The 11,542-nt window shown below is 41.9% G+C and overlaps 2 protein-coding genes across 2 annotated transcripts; one reads left to right on the top strand and one right to left on the bottom strand.

Annotated features, from left to right (window-relative positions):
• Window positions 1-6,238: 6,238 nt before the first annotated feature.
• LOC109404805 (probable 26S proteasome non-ATPase regulatory subunit 3) lies at window positions 6,239-7,960 on the bottom strand. The gene has a single exon (XM_019677755.3). It carries the CDS (start codon window positions 7,841-7,843, stop codon window positions 6,362-6,364), a length of 1,482 nt encoding a protein of 493 aa, XP_019533300.2. The 5' UTR covers window positions 7,844-7,960; the 3' UTR covers window positions 6,239-6,361.
• A 1,809-nt stretch (window positions 7,961-9,769) lies between these two features.
• Window positions 9,770-11,082, top strand: LOC109423915 (calcium load-activated calcium channel). Its single transcript, XM_019698978.4, has 4 exons — window positions 9,770-10,000; window positions 10,069-10,146; window positions 10,219-10,393; window positions 10,525-11,082. The coding sequence occupies exons 1-4, from the start codon at window positions 9,940-9,942 to the stop codon at window positions 10,760-10,762; spliced, it is 552 nt and encodes a 183-aa protein (XP_019554523.2). The 5' UTR covers window positions 9,770-9,939; the 3' UTR covers window positions 10,763-11,082.
• The last annotated feature ends 460 nt before the right edge of the window (window positions 11,083-11,542 follow it).

Below are 11,542 nucleotides of genomic sequence, written 5' to 3'. Positions count from 1 at the left end.
ACTCATTCACAAGTCTAGCTATAGGTAATTGGTGGTGATTTGATGTTGCATGGAGAGGAGAAGAAGAAAAAGAGCGATGATGTTTTGAAAAATCCCAATCCCTTTAACACAGGGGAAGATTTTAAAACGCCTCTATAAAATCTAAAACAAAATCTAATTAAAAACGGTTTGATGTACGGTGTTAGACTTTGGACGGACTACAAATTAGGCCTTATTAAGAAAAACCCGATTTAATCCACCTATGGTGAACAGAACCCTTCTTACACTTATTAAAAATATTGTTGTATTATGCGTATTAAGCAAATTTATTTTGTGTGATTGATCAAAAGCTCTAGAAAATATTGTGGATTTGACATCTAGTGAATTGGTTCCCAAAATAGCATCAGACCATGGACTTACCAGAAATGCCAGACACCTTCCAGAATCTTATATGGAATGTTAAAAAAATAGCTTTCATATTCTGGAATATTGTATCTTTTGTTAACTGCCAAATAATCTCGAATCGATTAACAAATGGATAAGAAAATCAGCGAGATGCACTTTGTCTAATATCTCTTAATCAGTCGAATAAATTAGCTCCGAAGTACTTGGTATTCATGGTTATGGTGTAAAAAGGACAAAAATGACATATCTACTAAGTTAATCAGTTTTGGCATTAACTAGTTATTTTGGCTGTCCGGTTCTTGCATTTTTCCCACAATATATAAATTCAAAGCTTTCATTTAACATATTGTTAGTTTTCATAAAATTCCCGTGTATTTGAAATTTGTTAATTATAATTTTGTTGAAAACAATAACCTGCTAGAATACAATTTGTATGAGATCAGCATTATTTATTGAAAAATAATTTCCCATAGACTGGTGAAAAACTAATGCAAGATAACAAGTGAATATAATAATAAAAACCCAGATTAATCCACCTAGTGGTGATAGTGCCTTTCTCGTCGAACATGTATTCATGAGCTTTCCTTGGTTGGGATACGACTGGGATGATTTTGGATGATTTGTCTTTTAGGGAAATCGAAAATACTAACTTATGATTTTTTCCGACGTTTCGGTCCGTATGGGGCCTTTTCAAGGGATCGATCGGTCAAGGTTTCCTAGTCAAGATGGCTTTTCTAAACTCAAAAATGTCATACGGAAATTTTAATATATATTGAGTCCGTTTGGTTTGAAACCGTCGTGATGCGGACAATCTGGAATCTTCCGCTATTGCTTTGTTCAGCAAGATTCTGTGCATGAGCCATCATTCCGAAGCATGATCTTTCCATCGACGTAATCCGAACTGTTCCTGAATCCTGAGATTACTTTATTTAGAAAAGCAAATATTTTAATATAATTGGGAAACTTATTAATGGAACATATTCCAACGTTATGTTAAACGTATAGACAGAGCTGAAAATATCATAATTTTCAGTTGACTGCTTGAGAGCCTTCACTATCACTGAATCACAGATGACTTTACGGTCTTCGACAAAAATTTTTCTGCAAACTTTAGTCTATATTTCATTGTCATAGGTTACAAGATTCTTGTAAAATTTGACAAAAAATGAAAGCAATAAAACCATAAAATAATTCCCAGTCGACGCAAAAGAGGATTGAAAAACCTTTGTCCGGGGTTAATGCGATTATATTCATTTTTCAATATAACGTAGACCCATCCTACTGTATATTTTTACACCTCAGTAATCTGAAAGGGTGTGATTTTTGGTGTGATTTGATGAGATTGCTTTAGTACAGTAAGCCAGACATATCATTTTTAACATATTGCTGTTTTATTTGTCACGAAAACATATTCGCCAAATGCTAATCAGGTTGCGTTTCACGCTAAGATCAGTTTACCTATTTTTCCAAAATATGGGTAAATTTTAATCAAATTTGCGTAAACTTTACGCAAATATGGGTAAATAAAACTCATATTTTGGAAAAGTGCACAACCTCATTTATAGGTAATATTAACCCATATTTGGGTTACAATTACTCATATGTGTGTCCACATTACCCATATTTGAGTTTTGTTAACCTATATTTGAGTATCATTTACGCATATTTGCGGTTGTGCACTTTTTGGAAAAAAGGTAAACTGATCTAAGCGTGTTCATAAGCCGCTGCTGGCTTGATAACGATAGTGAGTAAACGTCAAACGTCAAATTTTCTTACTAATAGTTCCTCAGGTTATTAAAAAAACGCGGTTTGATGTATAGCATGCATGGGTTTGGTTCACTTTTTATTTGGCTACATTCGGTAGGGTACCCGAGAAACCCAATCCGGAACACTACTGGTAGTTTTGAATGCGGTCTGAGCCAATTTTATTGCTAATCGTTTTTCGGATTATCGAAAAAGTCACGATTTTATGTATAGCATGCATGGATTAGGATCATTTTTTCATTTGCTTACATCCGGCGAGACACCAGGAACCGATTACGGGACAGTACCGATTGTCTTTTAAGTGGATTGAGACTAGTTTCTTGGTTCGTCAGGTTCCCTAAAAAGCCATGAATTCATTTTTGCATTTGACCACTTCCGGCGGTTCTGGAACACTACCGATATTGTCTAATGTGGTCTGAGCTTATTTTCTGGTAAACTGTTCATCAAGTTATCGGAAAATCCGCTATCTGATGTGTCGCATGCATGGGTTTGGTTCCATTTGGCATTTGGCCACTTCTGGCAGGATACCCTAGATCGGTTCCGGAACACTATCGGTAGTCTTTTAAAAGATCTTAGATGTGGTCTGAGCCTATTTTCTCGCTAATCGTTCATCATGTCATTTAAAAAGCCGCTGTTCAATGTGTCGGGTTTAGTTCTCTTCTACATTTTACCACATAGGTTGTTTCCAATATGGTACAAAACTATTTTCTTGCTAAACGTTTATCAGGTTAACTAAAGGGCAGCGATTTGATGCGTCGGATTGAAGGATTTGGTTAATTTTTATGCCACTTCCGGCGGGACATCTGGAACCGGTTCTGTAACACTACCGGTTCAGATCTGGTCTGAGAATGTTTTCCTGCCTACTGTTTATCAGGTTATCGAAAGAGCCGCTATTTGATGTGTCGCATGCCAGGGTTTGGTTCACTTTTATATTTGGCCACTTCCGGCGGGACACCCGGAACCGGTTCCGGAACACTACCAGTTCAGATATGGTTAAAGAATGTTTTCCTGTCTATTTTTTCATCAGGTTATCGAAAAAGCCACTGTTTGTGTGTCGCATGCATGGGGTTGGTTCACTTTCATATTTGACCACTTCCAGCGAGACACCCGGAACCGGTTCCGGAACACTACCAGTTCAGATATGGTTAAAGAATGTTTTCCTGTCTATTTTTCATCAGGTTATTGAAAAAGTCGCTGTTTGATGTGTCGCATGCCTGGGTTTGGTTCACTTTTATATTTGGCCACTTCCGGCGGGACACCCGGAACCGGTTCCGGAACACTACCAGTTCAGATATGGTTTGAGAATGTTTTCCTGTCTATTTTTCATCAGGTTATTGAAAAAGTCGCTGTTTGATGTGTCGCATGCCTGGGTATGGTTCACTTTTATATTTGGCCACTTCCGGCGGGACACCTGGAACCGGTTCCGGAACACTACCAGTTCAGATATGGTCTGAGAATGTTTTCCTGCCTACTGTTTATCAGGTTATTGAAAAAGCCGCTGTTTAATGTGTCGCATGCCTGGGTTTGGTTCACTTTCATATTTGGCCACTTCCGGCGGGACACCCGGAACCGGTTCCGGAACACTACCGGTTCAGATATGATCTGAGACTATTTTCCTGCTTACCGTTCATCAGGTTATCGGAAATGCCGTGGTTTGATGTAAAATGGCCATAACTCCGGAACGGCTGGACCGATCTGAACCATTTTCAATAGGAAACAATGGGACAAAATGCCCTGTCGAATGAACCATCGGTCGTTGAAATCGGCTGATATTTACTATCTAAAAATGAGGTGACCTTTTTGTACACACACACACACACACACACACACACACACACACACACACACACACACACACACACACACACACACACACACACACGCACATACGCACACACATACATACACACACACACACACACATACACACACACAGACATCATCTCAACTCGTCGAGCTGAGTCGATTGGTATATAAGACTTGACCCCTCCGAGAGCTCTATCAAATTTTCGTTTTTGGAGTGAACATATAGCCTTTCGGTACACCTTGGTGTACGAGAAAGGCAAAAAGAATTTATTGAAATACTGTTCGTAAGATATCTCAGTAATCAAATGTCGAATCGAAATAAAATTTCAGGGCCTTATACAAGGATATTGTAGCTTTCATTTGGTGCTTAGAGAACCCAAATCGGTTGACAGATGGCTGAGATATTTATTATGGTACCCTTGGTCCAAAATCTTTCAAAAAGTTAACCTGTATTACTCCCAAGTACTCTTTGAAAGATATCTCGGTAATCAAATGTCCAATCCTAATGAAATTGTATAGGGTTCTACTAGAATGTTGTAGCTTTCATTTGGTGCCAGGGTAACCGAAATCGGTTGACAGACGGCTAAGATATATATTATTATACAATTGGTCAAAAATCTCAAAAAGTTTAGTTGTATAAATCCTAAGTACTCTTCGAAAGATATCTCTGTAACCAAATGTCCAATCGAAATAAAATTTCTGGGTGATCTACTAGGATGCTGTAGCTTTATTTGGTGCCAAGAGAACTTAATTCGATTGACAGACGACCGAAATATTTATTATGATACACTTGGTGAAAAATCTTAAAAAGTTTAGAAGTATGACTCATAAGTACTCTTCGAGAGATATCTCGGTAACCAAACGTCCAATCGAAAAAAAAAATCAATAGCGTTCTACTAGGATGTAGTAGCTTTCATTTGCTTCCAAGAGAACTCAAATCGGTTGACAGACGGCTGAGAAACGTGCGTGACTTTTTTTTGTAACGCACATACACACACACATACACACATACACACATACACACACACACACATACAGACATTTGCTCAGTTCGTCGAGCTGAGTTCATTGGTATATGAGACTCGGCCCTCCGGGCCTCGGATCAAAAGTCGGTTTTTCGAGCGATATTTATACCCTTCTTATGGGTGTAAGAAGGGTAAAAAGAATTTATTGAAATACTCTTCGTAAGATATCTCAGTAATCAAATGTCGAATCGAAATAAAATTTCATGGCCTTTTACAAGGATATTGTAGCTTTCATTTGGTGCTTAGAGAACCCAAATCGGTTGACAGACGGCTGAGATATTTATTATGGTACCCTTGGTCAAAAATCTCTCAAATAGTTAACCTGTATTACTCCCAAGTACTCTTTGAAAGATATCTCGGTAACCAAATGTCCAATCCCAATGAAATTGTATAGGCTTCTACTAGAATGATGTAGCTTTCTTTTGGTGCCAGGAGAACTGAAATCGGTTGATAGACGGCTAAGATATTTATTATGATACACTTGGTCAAAAATCTTAAAAGGTTTAGTTGTATAAATCCTACTCGATCCGTACTCTTCGAAAGATATCTCTGTAACCAAATGTCCAATCGAAATAAAATTTCTGGGCGATCTACTAGGATGCTGTAGCTTTTATTTGGTGCCACGAGAACCCAAATCGATTGACAAACGGCCGAAATATTAATTTTGATACATTTGTCCAAAAATCTTAAAAAGTTTAGATGTATGACTCATAAATACTCTTCGAGAGATATCTCGGTAACCAAACGTCCAATCGAAAAAAAATTCAATAGCGTTCTACTAGGATGTAGTAGCTTTCATTTGCTTCCAAGAGAACTCAAATCGGTTGACAGACGGCTGAGAAACGTGCGTGACTTTTTTTTGTAACGCACATACACACACACACACACATACACACATACACACACACACACACACATACAGACATTTGCTCAGTTCGTCGAGCTGAGTTCATTGGTATATGAGACTCGGCCCTGCGGGCCTCGGATAGAAAGTCGGTTTTTCGAGCGATATTTATACCCTTCTTATGGGTGTAAGAGGGTAAAAATGTTAAATTTAAATTTATACGTTCAATATGTAGTCCGTCCAAAGTCTAACACCGTACATCAAACCGTTTTTAATTAGATTTTGTTTTAGATTTTATAGAGGCATCAAATCAACAATCGCGACGCGTAGGGTGCTTTTCTTGCCTTAGTCTCTATGAAAAGAAAGGCAAAGATTATTTGAATGTGATATCTTTGAAATAACCAAAAATCATCAATTCCACTAATATTGTATTTTTATTGTTATCAATGATCAATTTAGGTAAATTCAAACGTACGCAATAAGTATATAATTCTTGCTCAACTTACAGAAGCACTGCAGTCGCCATCATCCTCCCTGCTTAGAAACCGTCATCGTCCTCCTCGGCCATCTCCTTGGCCAGTTCCAGGTCCTGCTGTTCGCGTTCGCGACGCTCCTCGGCACTTTCCAGCTCCTTGCCGTACGACTTGGGCGGATATCGCATGGCCTTGACGCTCTGGTTGTGCAAATCCAGACAGAAGCTTATACGCTGGTGGAACGCCAGCTGCGGCTCCCGGGTCGAATAGATGTCGGTGCTCTCCTTGCTGCGCATGTAGCCCTTCTCCGGATCGAGGGTGGCCTCGATGACTCCGTCACGGATCGCCTTGGCCACGATGAACTCGGCATCCTCGTGGGAATCGAGCCCAAGCTTACGGGCGATGTCTTGGGGGCTGATCCGGCTGTAGGATAGGCCGATCGAACGGATGGCCGTTTTGATGACGTTGTGTCGGAGACGGATGATCAAGGTGAAGGTGTGATCCTGGCGGAACTGATCGCCAAAGTTTTCCAGAACTTCTCCGAAGCGCTGCAGGTTTCCCATGCGGACGGCCTGCGTAAGCTGGAAGTAGGGGCCAAGGGAACGACGAAGAGCGGCCTGGCGGAATACCTGGCGCTCCGGAATATCTCCCAGCAGTAGCTCCACAACGATCACCAGCTTCTGAACGGTTTGACGGAAACCAACGGCTGCCTGCTGAGGTGCCTTGCGTAGAGCTTGCACCAGATGTTTGTGAGCGGCGCTGTAATCCAACTTGGCCGCTTTGATGCGACCCAAATAGTACAGGAAACGAGCCCATTCGTTGTTGCTAGCAGTTTCCGGGAAAACGGATTTGTTGACCAGTTTGTCCGCTTGATCGTAAAGCGAATAATGCAAATAGTTCCGCAACAGGCAGTTGATCAACACCGCCTGACCTTCGAAATCGTTCCTCAGCGTAGCGGTTCTCAGTCTTGAATGCAAGAATCCCCGGATGCTCTCCAAATCTCCATTCAGCTCGGCCACTCTCAAATGATAGAAATAGCTCTTAGCGGCGATCAAATCCAAAGACCTCCGGTTCTGTCCCACTATTTTGGCCATCAAGTCTTGGGAACACTTGGCCGCCTTTGCCAGCTCGTTCTTATCCAGCAGTCTCACCAACAACAGCAAATGGAAATATGCATCAACCTCTGGCAGCGGGCTTTTAATTGCAGCTCTTGGTCTGGGCAACTCCGGTTCCTGCATACCTTCCGGGTACTCCTCAATGTATGCCATAATTCCCTCGCGTTCCGCCCCAGCCGGAAATAGCTGTACCGCCAGCGATCGAACCACCACCAAGCTCAGCTTTCTCCGGGTGTTGGGAAGCGAACGCAACACCCGCAGGATGAATCGCGGTTCCTTGCTGGCGACCGCCTTGTCAATCTGCCTTGCGTGCTCCCGAATCTCCTGTACCGTCAGCAATTCGGCGTCTTTTTTCGCTGCTTCCACATCCTCGGGGCTCTCCATTTCCACATCCTGGATGGCCGGAGCGGGTTCGGCTGCTTGGGTAACCATGGTGTACGTGTTCGGTTCACGGAATTCTGGATGATTTTACAAAATTTTGCACAAAATTCTTCGCACTGTGACCGCTTTGTGTTTTCAACTTGACGACGAACGAATGGCTGCTGTCAAACAGATTTGTGTCGAGTCATGGAAATTCGAGCAGTTTGAAGTTGGCTGCGATGGTTCGACAAGGTGATTAGAAAAGGGTGTTAATAGAGCTTGCTGACGTTTATTCACCTTTCTCTTTCAAACATGTAGGCGGAATAGGATTTGTTGTCATCAGGAAAGGTTTCCCGATGAAAACAAATCCTATCCCGCCTGCAAGCTTGAAAGAGAGAGGTGAATAAACGTCAGCAAGCTCTATGTAGAGTAACATTTATAGAGGGCCTATCTGCAAAAGATACACGCAGTAAAAAATCTGCAACACGCTAATATAAAGTTATCCAATAATGAGCAAGTTTCACACAAGACGACATCATCAAGAATATTATACGGCTTAAACTGATGAGATTTTCGCAGTTGCAATTTACTCATTTTTTATTTAAGCGATTCCGTTTGAAGTGCATACCTCGCATTTAGCTAAAAAAATAAGTGCAGTTCCTGACCGTGCACGCTTCGATTCAAACATAAGCGAAAGGGCATGACATTTCTTTTGCAAACTGCGTTTAACCGCTGCCATGCCGGACAGCGGCGAATAAATGCAGAAATTTTCTCGGTTAGCCAAGAAAGTATTGTTCGTGCAGTTGAAAATCGGAATTTTTGACACGCAAAAATCGATTTTTCTCCTTAACCGTGCGTCGCACGTACGTCGGGCACAGTGCGCTGGATTAAAGGGCCAGATCCACTGCCCAGTGCACTACGTCCAACCAGTGCTTAAATTTGAGTGAATATGAATGGTACGATCAGTCATCAGCGCCAACCATCACTACGAACGAACCGTGACCACTGGTACGGTTAGTAATTTTACTATGGAATCGGTAGTTTCCACAACAAAATTTATTTCAGTGTGCGCTGCAATCACACTTTGAAGGTGTGTGCCTCGGTGTGTGCACACTATTGTGTCAGTCTAATTTAGGGTGCATCCCTGGTGCAATCAACAATACACCTAGAAATAAAAGTACTGAATTTATGCATTTTGTATCCACATATCTCTCTTTCTGTCTTCATCAGTGTACGCAGAATATGGCACCGCAGGCAAAAAATAGGCAACAAAGAAGGCACGGCAACAACGCTTTGTTTTTTCGTTAGCAGATAATGACAAAATCGCTCCCGAGTTTGTTCACAACAAAAACGGTAGGAATATTTGTCTCGTTTTATTTACATCGTGATTTTTGCTTTGTTTTACAACTGAAACTCGACTCTGAGGATGGCAAGAGTCTTAATTCGTCCAAATGCTCATGAATTCGATGATGTGTGTCGAAAATTTCAGCAGAAAAGCCGAAATATCGGCACACGCACGGCAAGCGATGTTTGTTTTATTGCTCTCATCGCTTGACATGCGTTTGTTGCGGAGCGTCTTTGTTACCAACATGCACCGCTTAGGACAAAGCGTTTGTTTTTTGGCGTGATCCGTTTTTTATACCCTGGTCTTCATGCTATAGAGCTTGCTGACGTTTATTCACCTCTCTCTTTCATGCATGCAGGCGGGATAGGATTTGTTTTCATCGGGAAACCTTTCCTGATGACAACAAATCCTATTCCGTCTGCATGTTTGAAAGAGAAAGGTGAATAAACGTCAGCAAGCTCTATATGCCGTTTAGCCTGGGTTGAAGCGAAGTGACTCATCCCTTGGAAATCCCAGTTCCCGGGGGAAGACTCTCGGTTTTGCAGATATGACCTTTTGAAATGTAGGGAGTAAACTGCTCGAAATCGTATCGTTTTCCGATGAAAGGTCGCATTTTGGCAACACTGGAAGAAGTCAAAAATCGTGACGTGAAGGTGAAATCGTGCCGTCCGTCAGTGCGAAAAATCATCTGCCGAACTTCTCCGACGGACGACCCGCCAGTCAGATTCATTAGGAAAAGGTTTTGATTAGGGGCAAATTTTTGGATTTGCTACCGGATTATTAATTAGATTATCATCGGAAAAAAGTTTCCGCACCAGGAATAATGTGGTCCGACACGCTACTGATTGTCTTCATATCCGTTTGCACGGCATTTCTCGGTGAAGGTACGTATGCCTTTGAAGTTGCCTCTTGATTGCTTATCAATATTGGATTGGTTGTATCGTGCTCTTAGGATTAACCTGGTTGATGGTCTACCGGACAGAAAAGTACCAGAAGCTGAAGGGCGAAGTCGAGAAGCAGAGCAAGAAATGTATGTTTTTGTCATATTGAAGGGTTTTGCTGGATATTCTAATACTCTTATCTGATTTCTATACGCTTGCAGTGGAAAAGCGTAAGGAAACTCACGGCGATTCGCTGGACAAGTCGCACAAGAAAAAAATCGAGAGGGATGAGGAAAAACTCAAGAACAACAACCGGGATCTGTCGCTGGTCAAGATGAAATCGATGTTTGCCACGGGGTTTGCCTTCACGGCTTTGCTCAGTATGTTCAATAGCATGTAAGTTGGTAAACATAAAACAATAACTTTAGCATTTGCCCCACCTGATCATGTAAGTAAGGCCTTGCTGTTGCCACATCCTACCACCGGAACTTGAGCGCTAGTGTAGCTAACGATTTGATTCTCCGTAGCTTTGACGGTCGTATAGTGGCTCGGTTGCCATTCACGCCCATCTCCTGGATCCAGGGACTGAGCCATCGCAACCTGCCCGGGGACGACTACACCGAGTGCTCCTTTATCTTCCTGTACATCCTGTGTACCATGTCCATTCGCCAAAACATCCAAAAGTTGCTGGGATTCGCACCGTCGCGGGCGGCTAGCAAGCAAGCCGGTGGACTGTTTGGACCTACGCCAGGCCAGTTCAAGTAGGGCCATAGTAGTCGAAGGCAATGCTATTATTTGGTTTGAGTTTGTTAAGAGATGAGAGGCACAGATCTAATGCCTATTTAGAAGATTCACATTGTGAGAAAAACTTTTTTTCTTAGGCCAAACAACACATCAACCTATTATTTATTAGACAAGATGAAGTTTCTTTCTCCTAATTGGTGTTTTCGGAGGCATGCTCAATCATCGGAAGTTAACAATCATTCTCATTTTCAAATGAAATTGTGCCACCATAAGGCGGTAATGTACATTTTAAGACGTAGCAGTGCAAGTAAAATAGATTGAAAGTAAATCGTTTGAACGTATTTGCATTAATTTGAATTGCATAATCGAAACATATCCAATAGCGCCCTAGAAGTAATGTTCAATCTAGATCACGTGACCATCAATCAGAAAACCAAATCGACCACGTTCTAATCGACGGTAAATTCTTCTCGTAATATCATGCGTCGAAGTCGAATACCGCGGCTCAAAATTGAGCGGCTGAGGAACGTAGAAGTGGCTCAAGACTACGCGCAGCAGTAAGCAGTGGTCCTACCAACGGAAGAGCAACTTGGCGCAGCTACACTTGACAAGATGGCTTGACATCCGATCCGCAATAGGTAGTGCACGGCTGTGCCTCGGCTGCTGTACAAGGTTCCGCGGCTCCGGATCGACTGGCACGACGGCAAATGTGAATATGTAGTTGAAAAACGAAAAGAATGCAGCATGGGCAAGAATGTTGAAACACCGTACGAGGTGGAATGAGGCGCAGAACAGGCAGAA

Source organism: Aedes albopictus, chromosome 2 (assembly GCF_035046485.1).
Source record: "Aedes albopictus strain Foshan chromosome 2, AalbF5, whole genome shotgun sequence".
NCBI classification, from domain to species: Eukaryota; Metazoa; Arthropoda; class Insecta; order Diptera; family Culicidae; genus Aedes; species Aedes albopictus.
This window is presented reverse-complemented; position numbering and strand designations above follow the sequence as displayed.